General features: G+C 40.9%; 1 protein-coding gene across 2 annotated transcripts in view; it reads right to left on the bottom strand.

Annotated features, from left to right (window-relative positions):
• The window catches only part of MICALL2 (MICAL like 2), a 125,960-nt gene that overhangs the window by 14,404 nt on the left and 87,676 nt on the right, over positions 1–23,880 (bottom strand). For both annotated transcript variants that reach the window (XM_053694898.1, XM_053694899.1), the window contains 2 exons: positions 23,488–23,651; positions 19,776–19,985 (listed from right to left, as the gene is read on the bottom strand). In XM_053694898.1, coding sequence (XP_053550873.1) covers positions 19,776–19,985; positions 23,488–23,651 — 374 coding nt within the window. The remainder of the gene's footprint in view (positions 1–19,775; positions 19,986–23,487; positions 23,652–23,880) is intronic.

The raw sequence follows: 23,880 nt of genomic DNA, 5'->3' as shown, positions 1-23,880 counted from the left end.
CGGGATCGCCGTTAAAGGGACAGTCTACTACAAAATGTTTATTGTCTCAAAACATAGATAATCCCTTTATTACCCATTCCTCAGTTTTGCATAACCAACACAGTTATAGTAATATACTTTTTACCTCTGTGATTACCTTGTATCTAAGCCTCTGCAGACTGCCCCTTATTTCAGTTCTTTTGACAGACTTGTATTTTAGACAATCAGTGCTGACTCCTAGTTAACTCCACGGGCGTGAGCACAATGTTATCTATTTGGCACAAATTAACTAACACCTTCTAGCTGTGAAAAACTGTCAAATGCATTCAAATAAGAGGCAGCCTTCAATGGCTTAGAAATTAGCATATGAGCCTACCTAGGTTTAGCTTTCAACTAAGAATACCAAGAGAACAAAGCAAATTTGATTATAAAAGTAAATTGGAAAGTTGTTTAAAATTGCATGCCCTATCGGAATCATGAAAGTTTAAGTTTGACTAGACTGTCCCTTTAAATGCTATTTGTAGCGACCCCCCCACTACAAGCCGGGGATCCATTGGTGGAACTTCCTGGAAGTGCCCCTTACATCACCACGTACGAACGTGCTGGGCCAGTAAGCTCAGTATAGCTGCTAGGGAGCTGGATGAGGGGAAGATTCTTTAAACCCCTTGATCTCAGCTCTCATAGCAGCTATAAACCTCCAAGACCCCTCATTTGAAAGATAATCACATGATCTTGCAAATGGTAGTAAAACAAAGTGGATCATTTAAAAATAAAGTAAAAAACAAAAAAAAACACAGGGATTATAAATTATATACACAATGAAAAAAACTAGAATGTCTAGACCCCTAATAAAGTTTTTTTCTATTAGACAAGTCTCTCTCTTAAAAAAAAATTGTCTGTATGGTCAGGTGATCACTGTAGTAACAGTGAACACCTTGCAAGAACAAAGTGCTTTTATTACTGTACTACACAATGGGGCCTGTACCAAGATATCGTCCAGATAAGGAAACACTGATAAAACTCTGGGCTCTTATCACAGACAAGAGAGTTCCCATAACTTTAAAAAATATTCTGGGCACAGTAGTCGGAACAAATGGAAGAGCTACAAACTGAAAATGTTTGTCCAGGAATGCAAACCCATAGAAACTGATAATGATCCTTGAAAATAGGAACATGAAGGTAAGCATCCTTTAAATCTATTGTGGACATAACTGACCTTGCTGCACAAGAGGCAGAACTGGTCAGAAAAGCCCTTCCTTCTTTGGAACAATGAAGAGATTGAATAGAAACCCAACCACTGTTACAAAATTGGAACTGGAACAATAACTCCCATGGATTCCAGATCCGAAAACAGACTGAAAGCGTTTGCTTTTTTAACCTTTTAGCGCCATTATGACGTTTTATTTCGTCCTAACCACGCTGGGCTTTAGCGTCGTTAGGACGAAATAGAACGTCCTAACCGTTTGGCTGTCCTGAAGTCAATGGCGCTTCAAGGATGCGATCGCGGTCTAGAGGGTGTGCCTAGTGTCAACCCCCTGACCCGATCCCATCATTGAAATCTTGCGATTGCGTGCACGGTCGCGGGATTTCAATTTGTTTACATTGGAACAATGTTTCCGATGTAGACAACTTAACCCTGTCATCAAAGGGTTAAATGAGACTTTGGAACATAAGACAGAAGAAAAGCCACACTCTGAAGCTTATTTGATAACCCTGAGAAACAATATTCAGAACCAAGGAATCCTGAACAGACTGGGACCACACCTCCTAAAAAAGACATAACCTGCCCGCTACCAGAATATCTAGACCTAGGAACCATTAGGAACTTTTTGTACCCTTAGATTTCTAATCTAGGGGAATAAAAGCTCCCTTATATTTTCTGTCACAGTATGAAAAATAGAATCCAACCCAGGACCAAAAAACATCTTTCCCTGAAAAGAAAGATAAATCTGGATTTAGAAACCATATCAGCAGACCAGAACTTTAACCACAAGGTCCTTCTAGAAAGTACTGCTAATGTCATACTGTTAGAATTAATCTCAATTATGTCAATAACTGCATCACAAATAAAAGCTTTGACAGATTTCAGTAGACTCAAAAGGTTTAGAAAATCTACACTAGAAGAACCATCCAAAAACTGATCAGAAAGACTCTACAACCAAACAAAAGATGACACAGCCACACATGCAATGCTAACAGCTTCAGCAAGAAAACCTGCTTGCTGAAAACCCCTCCTATGAAAAGATTTAATAGGATCCTTAAAAGAAGAACTATCTTCCAATGGAATGGTAGTATGCCTAGCCAAGGTAGATATAGCCCTATCCAACTTAGGAACTGTTACACAAAGCTCAACATTAGAAGTTGGCAAATTATACATTTTCTTAAACCCAGCAGAAGGATTAAAAGGGCTGCTAGGCTTAGACCAATCCTTAAAAGCTATCTCAGAGACAGCATTAGGGATATGAGTTATGATAAGTTAAAACTACAAAAGCAAAAAAGCATTATATCCCAATAAAAGAGCTCTTGAAGCAAGGGAAAAATTAGCCCCTCCAAGCGAGAGGCATTAGAAAACAGCAAGGCTACAGAGAGCTAACCCGACAACAAAAAAGAAATAATGCGCAGGAAAACAGAGCACACTAAAAATATGCACGCTCAAAAACAGAGATGGAATGCATGCGAAAACACTGAGTTATAAAAGAATTAAAACACGACAAAAAGACCTGTGAACGATAAGAACCAGACATTTGCTCTCGACTAGCCAACGGGCGCAAATCTGGCAAACCGACAAGCACAGGTGGGCCAACGTGCGCAAACTCACTGAGCTGTCATGCACTAACCAAACAAAAAGAATACAAGTGCAAAAGAAAAATTTAAAGGGGAATAGATCTTTATAAATGAAAGGAGCCATGCAAAAACAAATACATATTAAATATAATAAATACTGTCCCCTGGGTACACAGTATAGTATAACTATATAGCCCAACTGGCTAAAATGAATGTCCCTAAATAAAAAAGAAAATGTATGCTTACCTGATAAATTTGTTTCTTTTTAGACACGATGAGTCCACGGATTTCATCCTTACTTGTGGGATTACGCCTCCTGGTCAGCAGGAGGAGGCAAAGAGCACCACAGCAGAGCTGTTATATAGCTCCTCCCTTCCCTCGCACTGCAGTCATTTGACTGAAGTTAGGAAGAGAAATAAAAAGCCAAGGTGCAGAGGTGTCTGAAGATTACCAAAATTAATAACCTGTCTCAAAGAACAGGGTGGGCTGTGGACTCATCGTGTCTAAAAATAAACAAATTTATCAGGTAAGCATACATTTTCTTTTCTTTTTAAAGACACGATGAGTCCACGGATTTCATCCCTACACGGATGAAAAGGGAGGGACAAGACAGGGAACCTAAACGGAAGGCACCACTGCTTGAAGAACCTTTCTCCCAAAAACAGCCTCAGCCGAAGCAAAGGTATCAAATTTGTAAAATTTAGAAAAAGTGTGCAGAGAGGACCAAGTTGCAGCCTTGCAAATCTGTTCAACAGAAGCATCATTTTTGAATGCCCATGAGGAAGCAACAGCCCTGGTGGAATGAGCCGTAACTCTTTTAGGAGGTTGCTGTCCAGCAGTCTCATATGCAAAACGGATGATACTCTTCAGCCAAAAAGAAAGAGAGGTAGCCGTAACTTTGACCCTTACGTTTTCCAGAAAAAACGACAGAGAAGACGATTGACGAAAGTCCTTAGTCGCCTGTAAGTAAAATTTTAAAGCACGGACTACGTCCAAATTGTGCAGAAGACGTTCCTTCTGAGAAGAAGGATTAAGACACAAGGAAGGAACAACAATCTCCTGATTAATGTTCTTGTCTGAAACAACCTTAGGAAGAAAACCAAGTTTAGTACGTAACACCACCTTATCCGAATGAAAAATAAGTTAAGGTGAATTATATTGTAATGCCGAAAGCTCAGACACACGTCGAGCAGAAGAAATGGCAACAAGAAACAAAACTTTCCAAGATAACTTAATATCTATGGAATGCATAGGTTCAAACGGAACCTCTTGAAGAACCTTAAGAACTAAATTCAAACTCCACGGAGGAGCAATTGGTTTAAACACAGGCCTGATTCTAATCAAAGCCTGACAAAAAGATTGAATATCTGGTACATCTGCCAGACGCTTGTGCAACAAAATAGATAAGGCAGAGATCTGACCCTTTAGGGAACTCGCTGATAACCCCTTCTCCAATCCATCTTGGAGAAAAGACAAAATCCTGGGAATCCTAACTCTACTCCATGAGTAGCCCTTGGATTCACACCGATAAAGATATTTGCGCCATATCTTAAGGTAAATCTTCCTAGTTACAGGCTTACGCACCTGAATTAAGGTATCTATGATCGAATCAGAGAAACCTCGCTTGGATAAAATTAAGCGTTCAATCTCCAAGCAGTCAGTTGCAGAGAAACTAGATTCAGGTGATGGAAGGGTCCCTGAATGAGAAGGTCCTTCCTCAATGGAAGCTTCCAGGGTGGCAGAGATGGCATATCTACCAGATCGGCATACCAAATCCTGCGAGGCCACGCAGGAGCAATGAGGATCACTGATGCCTTCTCCTGTTTGATCCGAGCAATAGCCCGGGGAAGAAGAGCAAACGGGGGGGGGGAATAGATATGCTAGGTTGAAGGACCAAGGAACTGCCAAGGCATCTATCAGCTCGGCCAGGGGATCCCTGGACCTGGACCCGTATCTCGGGAGCTTGGCATTCTGACGAGATGCCATGAGATCCAATTCCGGCTGACCCCATCTGAGAATCAGATTAGAAAATATTTCCGGATGGAGTTCCCACTCTCCCGGATGAAATGTCTGCCTGCTCAGAAAATCCGCCTCCCAGTTTTCCACTCCTGGGATGTGGATTGCTGACAGATGGCAAGAATGGGCCTCCGCCCACTGGATTATCTTGGCTACTTCTGTCATCGCTAAGGAACTCCTTGTTCCTCCCTGATGATTGATGTAAGCTACGATACATCCGCAGACCAAGGTTTTAACCATAAGGCTCTGTGGGCTAGAATAGAAAACCCTGAACTTTTAGCTGCCAAATTAGTCATTTGCAGGGAAGCATCTATTATGAAAGAGTTTGCTAATTTCAGAGCTTTAATCCGATCCTGGATCTCTTCTAAGGAAGTCTCAGTCTTAAGAGATTCCACAAGAGCATCAAACCAATAAGCTGCCGCACTGGTGACTATAACAATGCATGCGGCAGGTTGTAACAGTAAACCCTGGTGAACATAGATCTTTTTCAGTAGACCCTACAACTTCTTGTCCATGGGGTCCTTGAAAGCACAACTATCCTCAATAGGAATAGTAGTTTGTTTGGCCAAGGTGGAAACAGCCCCCTCCACCTTAGGAAACGTTTGCCAAGTTTCCTTGACAATGTCCGCAATTGGGAATATTTTCTTGAAAATAGGAGGAGGAGAGAAGGGAATACCAGGTATCTCCTATTCCTTAGATATAATCTCTGAAGTTCTCTTGGGAACTGGAAAAATCTCTGAGTAAGAAGGAACCTCTAAGTATCTGTCTAACGTACTCAATTTCTCAGGAACAACCACTCCCACAGAGTCACAGTCGTCCAAAGTCACTAAAACCTCCCTGAGTAACAGGCGGAGGTGTTCTAGTTTAAACCTGAAAGAAACAACTTCTGAATCAGTCAAAGGTAAGGAACTTCCCGAGTCTGAAATTTCACCTTCCGATAAAACCTCCGTACCCTCTATCTCTGATCCGTGGGAGGGTACGTCCGAGGTTGCCACTAGAGCATCCGAAACTTCATTGACCACATAGTTGTCCTTCCTTTTACGTTTGCCTTGATGTATAGGAAAGGCAGATAACGCCTCAGACAGAGTAGAAGACATAACTGCAGCTATGTCTCTTAATGTAACTGCAGCAGAAACTTGAGACGAAGTACAGGGCACTGCTTGGGCAGGCGTTAAGGGTTGCGTTTGGGGAGAAAGCTGCGGCATACACTGACTCTCATTATTAGACTCCTGAGAGGCATCCGCCATTGACAATTTTTTATCATGAAAAAACATAATTTATGTAAGAACTTACCTGATAAATTCATTTCTTTCATATTAGCAAGAGTCCATGAGCTAGTGACGTATGGGATATACATTCCTACCAGGAGGGGCAAAGTTTCCCAAACCTCAAAATGCCTATAAATACACCCCTCACCACACCCACAATTCAGTTTAACGAATAGCCAAGAAGTGGGGTGATAAAAAAGTGCGAAAGCATATAAAATAAGGAATTGGAATAATTGTGCTTTATACAAAATCATAACCACCACAAAAAAAGGGCGGGCCTCATGGACTCTTGCTAATATGAAAGAAATGAATTTATCAGGTAAGTTCTTACATAAATTATGTTTTCTTTCATGTAATTAGCAAGAGTCCATGAGCTAGTGACGTATGGGATAATGACTACCCAAGAAGTGGATCTTTCCACACAAGAGTCACTAGAGAGGGAGGGATAAAATAAAGACAGCCAATTCCTGCTGAAAATAATCCACACCCAAAAACAGAATTTATGTTTACCTGATAAATTACTTTCTCCAACGGTGTGTCCGGTCCACGGCGTCATCCTTACTTGTGGGATATTCTCTTCCCCAACAGGAAATGGCAAAGAGCCCAGCAAAGCTGGTCACATGATCCCTCCTAGGCTCCGCCTACCCCAGTCATTCGACCGACGTTAAGGAGGAATATTTGCATAGGAGAAACCATATGTTACCGTGGTGACTGTAGTTAAAGAAAATAAATTATCATACCTGATTAAAAAAACCAGGGCGGGCCGTGGACCGGACACACCGTTGGAGAAAGTAATTTATCAGGTAAACATAAATTCTGTTTTCTCCAACATAGGTGTGTCCGGTCCACGGCGTCATCCTTACTTGTGGGAACCAATACCAAAGCTTTAGGACACGGATGAAGGGAGGGAGCAAATCAGGTCACCTAAATGGAAGGCACCACGGCTTGCAAAACCTTTCTCCCAAAAATAGCCTCAGAAGAAGCAAAAGTATCAAATTTGTAAAATTTAGAAAAAGTGTGCAGTGAAGACCAAGTCGCTGCCTTACATATCTGATCAACAGAAGCCTCGTTCTTGAAGGCCCATGTGGAAGCCACAGCCCTAGTGGAGTGAGCTGTGATTCTTTCAGGAGGCTGCCGTCCGGCAGTCTCATAAGCCAATCGGATAATGCTTTTAATCCAGAAGGAGAGAGAGGTAGAAGTTGCTTTTTGACCTCTCCGTTTACCAGAATAAACAACAAACAAAGACAAAGTTTGTCTGAAATCCTTAGTAGCTGCTAAGTAAAATTTGAGAGCACGAACTACATCCAAGTTGTGCAACAAACGTTCCTTCTTTGAAACTGGTTTCGGACACAAAGAAGGTACAACTATCTCCTGGTTAATGTTTTTGTTAGAAACAACTTTTGGAAGAAAACCAGGTTTAGTACGCAAAACCACCTTATCTGCATGGAACACCAGATAAGGAGAAGAACACTGCAGAGCAGATAATTCTGAAACTCTTCTAGCAGAAGAAATTGCAACCAAAAACAAAACTTTCCAAGATAATAACTTAATATCAACGGAATGTAAGGGTTCAAACGGAACCCCCTGAAGAACTGAAAGAACTAGGTTGAGACTCCAAGGAGGAGTCCAAATTTTGTAAACAGGCTTGATTCTAACCAGAGCCTGAACAAAGGCTAGAACATCTGGCACAGCTGCCAGCTTTTTGTGAAGTAACACAGACAAGGCAGAAATCTGTCCCATCAAGGAACTTGCAGATAATCCTTTTCCCAATCCTTCTCGAAGGAAGGATAGACTCTTAGGAATCTTAACCTTGTCCCAAGGGAATCCTGCAGATTCACACCAACAGATATACCAAATTATGTGGTAATTTTTCTGGTTACAGGCTTTCAGGCCTGAACAAGAGTATTAATAACAGAATCTGAGAACCCTCGCTTTGATAAGATCAAGCGTTCAATCTCCAAGCAGTCAGCTGGAGTGGGTCGAACGGACCTAGAACAAGAAGGTCTCGTCTCAAAGGTAGCTTCCATGGTGGAGCCGATGACATATTCACCAGATCTGCATACCAAGTCCTGCGTGGCCACGCAGGAGCTATCAAAATCACCGACGCCCTCTCCTGATTGATCCTGGCTACCAGCCTGGGGATGAGAGGAAACGGCGGGAACACATAAGCTAGTTTGAAGGTCCAAGGTGCTACTAGTGCATCCACTAGAGCCGCCTTGGGATCCCTGGATCTGTACCCGTAGTAAGGAACTCTGAAGTTCTGACGAGAGGCCATCAGATCCATGTCTGGAATGCCCCACGGTTGAGTGACTTGGGCAAAGATTTCCGGATGGAGTTCCCACTCCCCCGGATGCAATGTCTGACGACTCAGAAAATCCGCTTCCCAATTTTCCACTCCTGGGATGTGGATAGCAGACAGGTGGCAGGAGTGAGACTCCGCCCATAGAATGATTTTGGTCACTTCTTCCATCGCTAGGGAACTCCTTGTTCCCCCCTGATGGTTGATGTATGAACTTGGCCCTCGCTAGCTGAGGCCAAGCTTTGAGAGCATTGAATATCGCTCTCAGTTCCAGAATATTTATCGGTAGAAGAGATTCTACCCGAGACCAAAGACCCTGAGCTTTCAGGGATCCCCAGACCGCGCCCCAGCCCATCAGACTGGCGTCGGTCGTGACAATGACCCACTCTGGTCTGCGGAAGGTCATCCCTTGTGACAGGTTGTCCAGGGACAGCCACCAACGGAATGAGTCTCTGGTCCTCTGATTTACTTGTATCTTCGGAGACAAGTCTGAATAGTCCCCATTCCACTGACTGAGCATGAACAGTTGTAATGGTCTTAGATGAATGCGCACAAAAGGAACTATGTCCATTGCCGCTACCATCAAACCTATCACTTCCATGCACTGCGCTATGGAAGGAAGAGGAACGGAATGAAGTATCCGACAAGAGTCTAGAAGTTTTGTTTTTCTGGCTTCTGTCAGAAAAATCCTCATTTCTAAGGAGTCTATTATAGTTCCCAAGAAGGGAACCCTCGTTGACGGAGATAGAGAACTCTTTTCCACGTTCACTTTCCATCCGTGAGATCTGAGAAAGGCCAGGACAATGTCCGTGTGAGCCTTTACTTAAGGAAGGGACGACGCTCGAATCAGAATGTCGTCCAAGTAAGGTACTACAGCAATGCCCCTTGGTCTTAGCACCGCCAGAAGGGACCCTAGTACCTATGAGAAAATCCTAGGAGCAGTGGCTAATCCGAAAGAAAACGCCACGAACTGGAAATGCTTGTCCAGGAATGCAAACCTTAGGAACCGATGATGTTCCTTGTGGATAGGAATATGTAGATACGCATCCTTGAAATCCACCTTGGTCATGAATTGACCTTCCTGGATGGAAGGAAGAAGTGTTCGAATGGTTTCCATCTTGAACGATGGAACCTTGAGAAACTTGTTCAAGATCTTGAGATCTAAGATTGGTCTGAACGTTCCCTCTTTTTTGGGAACTATGAACAGATTGGAGTAGAACCCCATCCCTTGTTCTCCTAATGGAACAGGATGAATCACTCCCATTTTTAGCAGGTCTTCTACCCAATGTAAGAATGCCTGTCTTCTTATGTGGTCTGAAGACAACTGAGACCTGTGGAACCTCCCCCTTGGAGGAAGCCCCTTGAACTCCAGAGAATAACCTTGGGAGACTATTTCTAGCGCCCAAGGATCCAGAACATCTCTTGCCCCAGCCTGAGCGAAGAGAGAGAGTCTGCCCCCCACCAGATCCGGTCCCGGATCGGGGGCCCGCATTTCATGCTGTCTTGGTAGCAGTGGCAGGTTTCCTGGCCTGCTTTCCTTTGTTCCAGCCTTGCATAGGTCTCCAGGCTGGATTGGCTTGAGAAGTATTACCTTCCTGCTTAGAGGACGTAGCCCTTGGGGCTGATCCGTTTCTGCGAAAGGGACGAAACTTAGGTTTATTTTTGGTCTTGAAAAGACCTATCCTGAGGAAGGGCGTGGCCCTTGCCCCCAGTGATATCAGAGATAATCTCTTTCAAGTCAGGGCCAAAGAGTGTTTTCCCCTTGAAAGGAATGTCAAGCAATTTGTTCTTGGAAGACGCATCCGCTGCCCAAGATTTTAACCAAAGCGCTCTGCGCCACAATAGCAAACCCAGAATTTTTTCGCCAATTGCAAGGTGGCGTCTAGGGTGAAAGAATTAGCCAATTTAAGAGCACGAATTCTGTCCATAATCTCCTCATAAGAAGAAGAATTACTAATAATCGCCTTTCCTAGCTCATCAAACTAGAAACACGCGGCTGCAGTGACAGGGACAATGCATGCAATTGGTTGTAGAAGGGAACCTTGCTGAACAAACATCTTTAGCAGACCTTCTAATTTTTTATCCATAGGATCTTGGAAAGCACAACTATCTTCTATGGGTATAGTGGCGCGCTTGTGTAGAGTAGAAACCGCCCCCTCGACCTTGGGGACTGTCTGCCATCAGTCCTTTCTGGGGTCGACTATAGGAAAACAATTTTATAAATATGGGGGGAGGTACTAAAGGTATACCGGGCCTGTCCCATTCTTTACTAACAATGTACGCCACCCGCTTGGATATAGGAAAAGCTTCGGGGGGCCCCGGGGCCTCTAAGAACTTTTCCATTTTACATAGTGGTTCTGGAATGACCAGATAATCACAATCATCCAAATTGGATAACACCTCCTTAAGCAGAGCGCGGAGATGTTCCAACTTAAATTTAAAATTAATCACATCAGGTTCAGCTTGTTGAGAAATGTTTCCTGAATCTGAAATTTCTCCCTCAGACAAAACCTCCCTGGCCCCCTCAGACTGGTGTAGGGGCCCTTCAGAAACCATATCATCAGCGTTCTCATGCTCTACAGAATTTTCTAAAACAGAGCAGTCGCGCTTTCGCTGATAAGTGGGCATATTGGCTAAAATGTCTTTGATAGAATTATCCATTACAGCCGTTAAATGTTGCATAGTAAGGAGTATTGGCGCACTAGATGTACTAGGGGCCTCCTGTATGGGCAAGACTGGTGTAGACGAAGTAGGGGATGATGCAGTACCATGCTTACTCCCCTCACTTGAGGAATCATCTTGGGCATCATTTTTACTAAAATTTTTTTTTTTTTTTTTTTTTATGACATAAAATACATATAGTTAAATGAGAAGGAACCTTGGTTTCCCCACAGTCAGAACACAATCTATCTGGTAGTTCAGACATGTTAAACAGGCATAAACTTGATAACAAAGCACAAAAAACGTTTTAAAATAAAACCGTTACTGTCACTTTAAATTTTAAACTAAACACACTTTATTACTGCAATTGCGAAAAAGTATGAAGGAATTGTTCAAAATTCACCAAAATTTCACCACAGTGTCTTAAAGCCTTAAAAGTATTGCACACCAAATTTGGAAGCTTTAACCCTTAAAATAACGGAACCGGAGCCGTTTTTATATTTAACCCCTTTACAGTCCCTGGAATCTGCTTTGCTGAGACCCAACCAAGCCCAAAGGGGAATACGATACCAAATGATGCCTTCAGAAAGACTTTTCTATGTATCAGAGCTCCGCACACATGCAGCTGCATGCCATGCTGTCCTCAAAAACAAGTGCGCCATACCGGCGCGAAAATGAGGCTCTGACTATGATTAGGGAAAGCCCCTAAAGAATAAGGTGTCAAAAACAGTGCCTGCCGATATAATCATATCAAAATACCCAGAATAAATGATTCCTCAAGGCTAAATATGTGTTAATAATGAATCGATTTAGCCCAGAAAAAGTCTACAGTCTTAATAAGCCCTTGTGAAGCCCTTATTTACTATCTTAATAAACATGGCTTACCGGATCCCATAGGGAAAATGACAGCTTCCAGCATTACATCGTCTTGTTAGAATGTGTCATACCTCAAGCAGTAAGAAACTGCACACTGTTCCCCCAACTGAAGTTAATTGCTCTCAACAGTCCTGTGTGGAACAGCCATGGATTTTAGTTACGGTGCTAAAATCATTTTCCTCATACAAACAGAAATCTTCATCTCTTTTCTGTTTCTGAGTAAATAGTACATACCAGCACTATTTTAAAATAACAAACTCTTGATTGAATAATAAAAACTACAGTTAAACACTAAAAAACTCTAAGCCATCTCCGTGGAGATGTTGCCTGTACAACGGCAAAGAGAATGACTGGGGTAGGCGGAGCCTAGGAGGGATCATGTGACCAGCTTTGCTGGGCTCTTTGCCATTTCCTGTTGGGGAAGAGAATATCCCACAAGTAAGGATGACGCCGTGGACCGGACACACCTATGTTGGAGAAATAAAGTTTAACGAAAAACAGAAGCAGAAGATTCAAACTGAAACCGCTGCCTGAAGTACTTTTCTACCAAAAACTGCTTCAGAAGAAGAAAATACATCAAAATGGTAGAATTTAGTAAAAGTATGCAAAGAGGACCAAGTTGCTGCTTTGCAGATCTGGTCAACCGAAGCTTCATTCCTAAACGCCCAGGAAGTAGATACTGACCTAGTAGAATGAGCTGTAATTCTCTGAGCCGGAATTTTACCCGACTCAACATAGGCAAGATGAATTAAAGATTTCAACCAAGATGCCAAAGAAATGGCAGAAGCTTTCTGGCCTTTCCTAGAACCGGAAAAGATAACAAATAGACTAGAAGTCTTACGGAAAGATTTCGTAGCTTCAACATAATATTTCAAAGCTCTAACAACATCCAAAGAATGCAACGATTTCTCCTTAGAATTCTTAGGATTAGGACATAATGAAGGAACCACAATTTCTCTACTAATGTTGTTGGAATTCACAACTTTAGGTAAAAATTCAAAAGAAGTTCGCAACACCGCCTTATCCTGATGAAAAATCAGAAAAGGAGACTCACAAGAAAGAGCAGATAATTCAGAAACTCTTCTAGCAGAAGAGATGGCCAAAAGGAACAAAACTTTCCAAGAAAGTAATTTAATGTCCAATGAATGCATAGGTTCAAACGGAGGAGCTTGAAGAGCTCCCAGAACCAAATTCAAACTCCAAGGAGGAGAAATTGACTTAATGACAGGTTTTATACGAACCAAAGCTTGTACAAAACAATGAATATCAGGAAGAATAGCAATCTTTCTGTGAAAAAGAACAGAAAGAGCAGAGATTTGTCCTTTCAAAGAACTTGCGGACAAACCCTTATCTAAACCATCCTGAAGAAACTGTAAAATTCTCGGTATTCTAAAAGAATGCCAAGAAAAATGATGAGAAAGACACCAAGAAATATAAGTCTTCCAGACTCTATAATATATCTCTCGAGATACAGATTTACGAGCCTGTAACATAGTATTAATCACGGAGTCAGAGAAACCTCTTTGACCAAGAATCAAGCGTTCAATCTCCATACCTTTAAATTTAAGGATTTCAGATCCTGATGGAAAAAAGGGCCTTGTGACAGAAGGTCTGGTCTTAACGGAAGAGTCCACGGTTGGCAAGAGGCCATCCGGACAAGATCCGCATACCAAAACCTGTGAGGCCATGCCGGAGCTACCAGCAGAACAAACGAACATTCCTTCAGAATCTTGGAGATTACTCTTGGAAGAAGAACTAGAGGCGGAAAGATATAGGCAGGATGATACTTCCAAGGAAGTGATAATGCATCCACTGCCTCCGCCTGAGGATCCCGGGATCTGGACAGATACCTGGGAAGTTTCTTGTTTAGATGGGACGCCATCAGATCTATTTCTGGAAGTTCCCACATTTGAACAATCTGAAGAAATACCTCTGGGTGAAGAGACCATTCGCCCGGATGCAACGTTTGGCGACTGAGATAATCCGCTTCCCAATTGTCTACACCTGGGATATGAACCGCAGAGATTAGACAGGAGCTGGATTCCGCCCAAACCAAAATTCGAGATACTTCTTTCATAGCCAGAGGACTGTGAGTCCCTCCTTGATGATTGATGTATGCCACAGTTGTGACATTGTCTGTCTGAAAACAAATGAACGATTCTCTCTTTAGAAGAGGCCAAAACTGAAGAGCTCTGAAAATTGCACGGAGTTCCAAAATATTGATCGGTAATCTCACCTCCTGAGATTCCCAAACTCCTTGTGCCGTCAGAGATCCCCACACAGCTCCCCAACCTGTGAGACTTGCATCTGTTGAAATTACAGTCCAGGTCGGAAGCACAAAAGAAGCCCCCTGAATTAAACGATGGTGATCTGTCCACCATGTTAGAGAGTGTCGAACAATCGGTTTTAAAGATATTAATTGAGATATCTTCGTGTAATCCTTGCACCATTGCTTCAGCATACAGAGCTGAAGAGGTCGCATGTGAAAACGAGCAAAGGGGATCGCGTCCGATGCAGCAGTCATAAGACCTAGAATTTCCATGCATAAGGCTACCGAAGGGAATGATTGTGACTGAAGGTTTCGACAAGCTGTAATCAACTTTAGACGTCTCTTGTCTGTTAAAGACAGAGTCATGGACACTGAATCCATCTGGAAACCCAGAAAGGTTACCCTTGTCTGAGGAATCAAAGAACTTTTTGGTAAATTGATCCTCCAACCATGATCTTGAAGAAACAACACAAGTTGATTCGTATGAGATTCTGCTAAATGTAAAGACTGAGCAAGTACCAAGATATCGTCCAAATAAGGAAATACCACAATACCCTGTTCTCTGATTACAGACAGCAGGGCACCGAGAACCTTTGTAAAAATTCTTGGAGCTGTAGCTAGGCCAAACGGCAGAGCCACAAATTGGTAATGCTTGTCCAGAAACGAGAATCTCAGGAACTGATAATGATCTGGATGAATCGGAATATGCAGATATGCATCCTGTAAATCTATCGTGGACATATAATTCCCTTGCTGAACAAAAGGTAAGATAGTCCTTACAGTTACCATCTTGAACGTTGGTATCCTTACATAACGATTCAATATTTTTAGATCCAGAACTGGTCTGAAAGAATTCTCCTTCTTTGGTACAATGAAGAGATTTGAATAAAACCCCATCCCCTGTTCCGGAACTGGAACTGGCATAATTACTCCAGTCAACTCTAGATCTGAAACACATTTCAGAAATGCTTGAGCTTTTACTGGATTTACTGGGACACGGGAAAGAAAAAATCTCTTTGCAGGAGGTCTCAACTTGAAACAAATTCTGTACCCTTCTGAAACAATGCTCTGAATCCAAAGATTGTGAACAGAATTGATCCAAATTTCCTTGAAAAAACGTAACCTGCCCCCTACCAGCTGAGCTGGAATGAGGGCCGCACCTTCATGTGGACTTAGAAGCAGGCTTTGCCTTTCTAGCTGGCTTGGATTTATTCCAGACTGGAGATGGTCTCCAAACTGAAACTGCTCCTGAGGATGAAGGATGAAGGATCAGGCTTTTGTTCTTTGTTGAAACGAAAGGAACGAAAACGATTATTAGCCCTGTTTTTACCTTTAGATTTTTTATCCTGTGGTAAAAAAGTTCCTTTCCCACCAGTAACAGTTGAAATAATGGAATCCAACTGAGAACCAAATAATTTGTTACCCTGGAAAGAAATGGAAAGTAAAGTTGATTTAGAAGCCATATCAGCATTCCAAGTTTTAAGCCATAAAGCTCTTCTAGCTAAAATAGCTAGAGACATAAACCTGACATCAACTCTGATAATATCAAAAATGGCATCACAGATAAAATTATTAGCATGCTGAAGAAGAATAATAATATCATGAGAATCACGATGTGTTACTTGTTGCGCTAAAGTTTCCAACCAAAAAGTTGAAGCTGCAGCAACATCAGCCAAAGATATAGCAGGTCTAAGAAGATTACCTGAACACAGATAAGCTTTTCTTAGAAAGGACTCAATTTTCCTATCTAGAGGATCCTTAAACGAAGTACCATCTGACGTAGGAATAGTAGTAAGTTTAGCAAGGGTAGAAATAGCCCCATCAACTTTAGGGATCTTGTCCCAAAATTCTAATCTGTCAGACGGCACAGGATATAATTGCTTAAAACGTTTAGAAGGAGTAAATGAATTACCCAAATTATCCCATTCTTTGGAAATTACTGCAGAAATAGCATTAGGAACAGGAAAAACTTCTGGAATAACCACAGGAGCTTTAAATACCTTATCTAAACGTTTAGAATTAGTATCAAGAGGACCAGAATCCTCTATTTCTAAAGCAATTAGAACTTCTTTAAGTAAAGAACGAATAAATTCCATTTTAAATAAATATGAAGATTTATCAGCATCAACCTCAGAGACAGAATCCTCTGAACCAGAGGAGTCATCAGAATCAGAATGATGATGTTCATTTAAAAATTCATCTGTAGGGAGAGAAGTTTTAAAAGATTTTTTACGTTTACTAGAAGGAGAAATAACAGACATAGCCTTCTTTATGGATTCAGAAACAAAATCTCTTATATTATCAGGAACATTCTGCACCTTAGATGTTGAGGGAACTGCAACAGGCAATGGTACTTTACTAAAGGAAATATTATCTGCTTTAACAAGTTTGTCATGACAATCAATACAAACAACAGCTGGAGAAATAGCTACCAAAAGTTTACAGCAGATACACTTAGCTTTGGTAGATTCAGCACTTGACAGCGATTTTCCTGTAGTATCTTCTGGCTCAGATGCAACGTGAGACATCTTGCAATATGTAAGAGAAAAAACAACATATAAAGCAAAATTGATCAAATTCCTTAAATGACAGTTTCAGGAATGGGAAAGAATGCCAAAGAACAAGCTTCTAGCAACCAGAAGCAATAAAAAATGAGACTTAAATAATGTGGAGACAAAAGTGACGCCCATATTTTTTCGCACCAAATAAGACGCCCACATTATTTGGCGCCTAAATGCTTTTTGGCGCCAAAAATGACGCCACATCCGGAACGCCGACATTTTTGGCGCGAAATAACGTCAAAGAATGACGCAACTTCCGGCGACACGTATGACGCCGGAAACGGAAATAGAATTTTTGCGCCAAAAAAGTCCGCGCCAAGAATGACGCAATAAAATGAAGCATTTTCAGCCCCCGCGAGCCTAACAGCCCACAGGGAAAAAGTCAAATTTTAAGGTAAGAAAAAATGGTCAAATCAAAATGCATTATCCCAAATATGAAACTGACTGTCTGAAAATAAGGAAAGTTGAACATTCTGAGTCAAGGCAAATAAATGTTTGAATACATATATTTAGAACTTTATAAACAAAGTGCCCAACCATAGCTTGGAGTGTCACAGAAAATAAGACTTACTTACCCCAGGACACTCATCTACATATAGCAGATAGCCAAACCAGTACTGAAACGAGAATCAGCAGAGGTAATGGTATATATAAGAGTATATCGTCGATCTGAAAAGGGAGGTAAGAGATGAATCTCTACGACCGATAACAGAGAACCTATGAAATAGACCCCTTAGAAGGAGATCACTGCATTCAAATAGGCAATACTCTCCTCACATCCCTCTGACATTCACTGCACGCTGAGAGGAAAACCGGGCTCCAACTTGCTGCGGAGCGCATATCAACGTAGAATCTAGCACAAACTTACTTCACCACCTCCATCGGAGGCAAAGTTTGTAAAACTGAATTGTGGGTGTGGTGAGGGGTGTATTTATAGGCATTTTGAGGTTTGGGAAACTTTGCCCCTCCTGGTAGGAATGTATATCCCATACGTCACTAGCTCATGGACTCTTGCTAATTACATGAAAGAAATGTTATCTTTATAGTTTAAAGCCCTCTCAATACATGAGGGACAAAAAGGAACAGGAGGTTCCACATTGGCATCCAAACACATTGCGCAAGTACCATTTTCTAAGTCCATATTATAGAACAGGTCAGAAAATGAACTAAACAAAAATTTTGAAAATTTCCTTCAAATTTAAACGAATAATAGAATAATACTGTGCTTTTAATTATTATTTTACTGTGAACACTGTGCCTTATAATAGAATAATACAGTGCTTTTAATTATTATTTTACTGTGAACACTGTGCCTTTAAAACTTAAATGTAGCCATTTTTTACTGTGCTGAGCAGAAAAAGCTTTTATATCTGAGTAGCTTTTGTTTGACAAATAAAAAATTTTTGCCCCGTTCAGACACCTCTCCGCCTCAACAGCCAAGCTGAGGCGCCTACCTGCCGCCAGTCTTCAGACCTCTCTCCGGAATGTGTCCGGTCGGGCTACAGGGCGCTAGCAACCGCTTGCTTTCTTAACCATGCGGTACAGAGCACTGCCCGAAGAACTGTAGAACTATGCAGTAGAGATGTCCTGTGCAAAACCGGAACAGGAGTCAAAGTAAACTGCGCAATGTCTAGTAAGCGCGTGAATAGAAGCCCCGCCCATTGTGGGCGTCAATCTTTACAGAGTCCATACAGGGAATTTTTAGTAATAAAAAATGATCGATAATGCCCCTCTAGCCTTAGCCCTGTGCCTGTACTCATGCTGTCATTAGGAAAGCCCCCTCCATACTTGAAGAGCCTTTACTCCCAGTGAATCAAAGTAACAATTTACAAATGCAGAGTCCACTCTGAGTTTAATTAAATGTGCCCCAGAATCACCAGAAACTGCACTTACCTTAACGCTGTCCGACAGCAAGACAGCTCCATCCGGTGTAGGAGGTCCTCTCCCTCCCATAGCCCTGTGGAAACAGATAGGACCTGAGTTAGAGATCGCTTAGATCATCATAAAAAGGGCAGCATAACCATATGGGAGGCGCAGTGAGAATTATGTCCCACCAGTTCCCATTGCTCTAAAGCCACCAAATGCTCTACTGTAGAGACTGATATGGACTACGGCTACACCCAAAACAAAACGGCACACTCTGGCACTGTTTTAAAAATAAAAAACTCTTGATTGAAGAATCAAACACTAACACCTCACTTTGCCATCTCCTATCACTAACGTAGACAAAGAGAATGACTGGAGTGGGGGGGGAAGGGAGGAGCTATATAACAGCTCTGCTGTGGTGCTCTTTGCCTCCTCCTGCTGACCAGGAGGCGTAATCCCACAAGTAAGGATGAAATCCGTGGACTCATTGTGTCTTTAAAAAGAAAATATGTATTTAACCATAGGCACCCAACTACTGGACATCTTCTAACCAGGATCCTTTAGATGGCCAAATCAGTGCTGAAACATAACAGCATTGGATATGGAATAGAAGTATACTGATGACGCAACAGGAACAGGCTTACTTACAGGTCCCCGCAAATCCAGAAAAAAGGCTTGTAACTAACTCCCATAGGGTAGTAATTACGTCACCACCCCATACATCCCTCTGTCTAACAGCAGATTTCTTAGGGGAAATGTGCCTCAAATGAGTCTGAGAACCCCCTCACAGAAGAACATCAGAAGCACCTTCATTATTCACCTTCCTCCAGCGGAGGCAAAGACAAGACTGATTACCAGTAAGGTGGGGAGGGGTTTAGAAGCTCTTGGGTTTGGAAATCTTTGACTCCTACTTGTGGTCAGGAAGAGTAATTGCTAGGAGTAATGGATTATGGACTCTCACCACCTGTATGAAAGAAAGCTAAGCAGGGAAAGGGTTTATATAGCGCTTCCTTTAAAAAAATTCTACTATATATATTTTTTTATTTATAGAAGACATTAGATTGGCTCTCTCATACACATAAAAAAAAAAGTGTGCGAGTGTATACGTGTGTGTGTGTAAATGTGAAACAAAGAATATTCTCATTTGGGTGTGGATATAACAAACAAACAAACAAGGATAAGCTGTAACAATTTACCTGTATCCAGGGATGCATTCTCAGTTATTTGGGAATTAGAGATATATACAGAAGATGAATTATTTTCCAAATGAGGGCGCCATTTTAATGCATTGTCTTGATTGGCCAAGTTGTCATCTTTCCATCTTTGCTCAACTTTTGGCCAATCCGTAATCAAATCCAGTTTGACAGGAAGCAGTTTCTTCTTTGGTGGATTTATGGTGGAAGAGGCTGGACCAAGGGGAAACAAATATTAATTTGGGGGTAAAACAAAATGTTAATAGCCAAAGCACTCAGCAATTCAAAAACTGGTGGGTATAAAGGACTTAAATTATTTAATAAAAAGAACATATTAAATGGTATGAATCATGCACAAAGGTTTTTTTTTATTTATTTAAAGGGACATGAAGGTGTAATTGTGACTTCCATGTTCCTCTACACCAATAATAAAAAAAAAAAAAAAAAAAACTCCCCAAAAATAATATGTAAATATTACATTGCGTGCAAGTCACATGTAATCAAGCAATCTGGTTTTCTTTTCAACACACAAACCAAAATAGAAAGTAAAAACTTTTTTCTTGAGAAACATTTGTACGTGTTGACACAAGTACACTACATCAAAGAGAATTTGCTTTTAAGGGCGATAGCCAAAATAGCATACCAGTGTCAACCCAGTGAAGATAAACACTTCACTGGAAAGAATAGCATGGCATGTACCGACTGGCAAACTGGTACTGTTTATGGGAAACCCAAATGTTTCAGATTGCAAATGATGCATTAAGTCAGTAAGTTTTTTGAAAGGGGTGGATAGATAGCATTTCACATGCAGCAAGGTGCACATGCAGAGAAATCTCAGTCCTCAAAAGGGACATTAAACACTAAATACACTTCATGGTCCTCCCTGTAACTATGGGTGCTGCCATTTTGAAACGTAGGTTACACTGCAGGTATCTAAAGGAGAGGTTCTGCACGTGTGCAAACATATCAGCACTGGAACACAGCTAGATTTCAATATGGAGGCACCCTTGACTACAGCAAAATGGTGAATAACCTGAATAGTATTCTTATAGCATATATTTAGTGTTTAATGTCCCTTTAACACAAACACATGGTACTAAATAAATAGGAATATAGTTTGTAAGGTCATGTGATGCTCACCCAATCACCTCTTAGACATCTGAAAAAGTCAAATTCCATTTACGAGGAAGACATTTGCATTGACAAAGAAAAGAAAAAGACAGCAAATATTTTATCTAAATGCTTTTTTTTTAAAAATGTAGAAAATGCTAAATATGGCCACCATCAACCTTCGCTGCAATAGAGGGCAGTAATAAAATTGCTAGTGAAATTTTCTCTAATCTGCTCTAGCATCCAAGGCGTTAAGTTATCGGCCGTGCATACAAATTTTTAAAGAGAAATGAAACCGCTTTTGTGCAAAATTGTGATTTTTACCCACACTCCCTAGAAAGGCCAAAAAGGCAACCTAAGTTTTCAAAATTCTGCAAATTGCCGAAACCAGCTGTTTGATTTGCAGCCTTTGCAGGGTTTACAATTTGATTTTTGGCCTCACTAGAGAGAATGGTGTTATTGTCTTTTTAACTTAGCTAATGATAATTATTTGTCAGAAAATAAATGACATAAGTGTCATGTGCTTTGTGTGAGCAGAGACTAGAAGATTTCTAAAGTGACTAACGATTAGTTAAAAGGAAAATGTAGGAAAATAGTTTGCACCATGCATATGACAGAGCAGCAATGGGATATGTTTAAACTTCAAATCTGAAGAGGAAATGCATATTTCTGCACAAATAGGTACAAAATGCTCATTGGCTGACGATGACAACTCCAACAGCTGTGATGACCAATAAAAACATGTCTTTTTTCAGTAAAGTTAAACTTTCATGATTCAGAGAAAAACATATCATTTTAAACTTTCCAATTTACTTCTCTTGGTTTCCTTCAATGTAAAGTAAAACCTAGGTAGGGTCATATGAACTCAGGAGCATGCATGTGTCTTTAGCACTCTATTGCAGCAGTGTTTGCAACAGTGTATAACATTGCTACAAAGATTGTTGCAAGCACTTCTGCCATACTTTGTAGCAATGTTATACACTGTTGCAAACACTGCTGCAATAGAGTGCTAAAAACACATGCATGCTCCTGAGTTCCTACGACCCTACCTAGTTTTACTTTACAACAAAGAATACAAAGAACATTGAATAATAAAAGTAAATTGGAAAGTTGTTTAAAATCACATGCTCTATCTGAATTATGAAAATTTAATTTTGACTTTACTGTCCCTTTAATTCTTTAACAGTAATAATTGGCACAATCTAAAATAAGTCAACACCCTTATAAAATACTTAACAAGGAGAATAGATTAAGAAGTTAATAAAGAATTGATCATAATTGAAACAGCAATTAAAACATTACAGAGTTACTAAAATGCATGAATTACAATACACTAGAACAGTGAGGGCTAAACTTAGGCCCCCAGATGTTTAAAACTACATTTCCCATGATGCAGAGGTACTAGTTGACCATCATGGGAAATGTAGTTCTGAAAAATTAGGGGTGCCATGGTTAGCCCTCACTGCACTAGAACCTGTTTTTCTAGCTATTCTTATTTAAATTTCAGCAAATCATTAATTATTTTATTATTTTTTTAATAAGTTAGTTCTTGCACTTGCTTTCTCCACCTACACCTCATGTGGGTTCAAATGTTTTTTTCCACCCATATCTTTATCAGAACAGGCCGAGTGTTTATACACAATGCATGATCCGTAGCAATGAGTCATACATAATGATATCAGTATAATAAAAATAGATTATGAACAACCAATCACATGTAGATTTAGCAATAAAGCACCAGGAAAAGATCTATCATTGCCATGATTCAGACAGAGCAAGTCATTTATAAAAACAAAAACACCCTTCCAATTAACTTCTATTATTAAATTGTGCACAGCTGTATTAAAAAGGGACAGTAAAGTCACAATTACATTTTTATGATTTTGACTTTACAGTCCCTTTAAATAGACAGCTACTATTAAGTATGCACCTATCAGTCTGTGATTGGTTAATGACTGTCACATGATACAAGGGGCAGGGAAATCTTAACATTTCGAAATTGGTCAGGGAAAAAAAAAAATCTATAGTGCTGCCATCTAGTGCTGTTGCTAAGGTATAACATTGTTGAAAAACTGCTGCCATATAGTGCTGCAGACACGTGCACACTCCTGAGCTTACATCCCTGCTTTCCAAAAAAGAACAAAATGAAAACAAAGAACATTTGATAATAGAAGTAAATTGGAAAGTTGTTTAAAATTGTATGCGGTCTGAATAATGATTAAAAAATGGGTTGTATGTCCCTTTAATCAGTATGCTCTCAAGTAAAGGAGCTATGTTCAAAAAGAGATTGAGGGGTTTGAATAACGTCACCCCATCTAGCTTCCTTGCATCTGCACTGGTACCGCCCCTTTTTGTCACCACATGTTTGTGCAACGTTACCAGCACTCCCACTGGCGCCTTGGACGGGCCACCCACTAGGCCACCAGTGATCCCCAGTTTATAGTGCGGGGCTTTGGATCGTGGATCCCCCTTCATGACTACCACAGGTTGTCATACACACTGCATGAAAAACCTTTTGTGTGGGGTTAGGGCGATTCCTAATCTACAGCATTGAGTTGTTAGGTCAGATATACATATGAAATGGAACCTAGGTTTAAAGCTTTACCAGTGCTTTCCTGGGTCTTTGTAGCGGGCGGTGCAGGTTTGCTCTCTTTCTCGGTGGGGCTTGGGGTGATGAGGTTCACAGTAACGTTTGTGGTAGCAGTTGGTTTCTTCTGTGCCACAGCTCCCTGATCTATAAAAGGATGTCTGTCCTTTTCCGGCGTCAACCTGTAACAACACAGTTTTGTAAGTACAAATCAAGAAATCCATTGATCCCTAAACACAGCCTGGCTTATTAATCAGTTTAATTAATGATATACTTAATAAACAAATAAATTACAGGGATACTATGGCTAAAACTATTCTTAATGGAACATTTAATCCAAAATATAATTTCCCATAAAGCGATAGATTACAAGTGGAGAGCAACTGTTATTGTCCTCAGCCTTGCGCAAAA

Source organism: Bombina bombina, chromosome 11 (genome assembly GCF_027579735.1).
Source record: "Bombina bombina isolate aBomBom1 chromosome 11, aBomBom1.pri, whole genome shotgun sequence".
Taxonomy (NCBI): domain Eukaryota; kingdom Metazoa; phylum Chordata; class Amphibia; order Anura; family Bombinatoridae; genus Bombina; species Bombina bombina.
The sequence above is the reverse complement of the archived record's forward strand: the minus strand, read 5'-3'. Positions and strand labels throughout refer to the sequence as shown.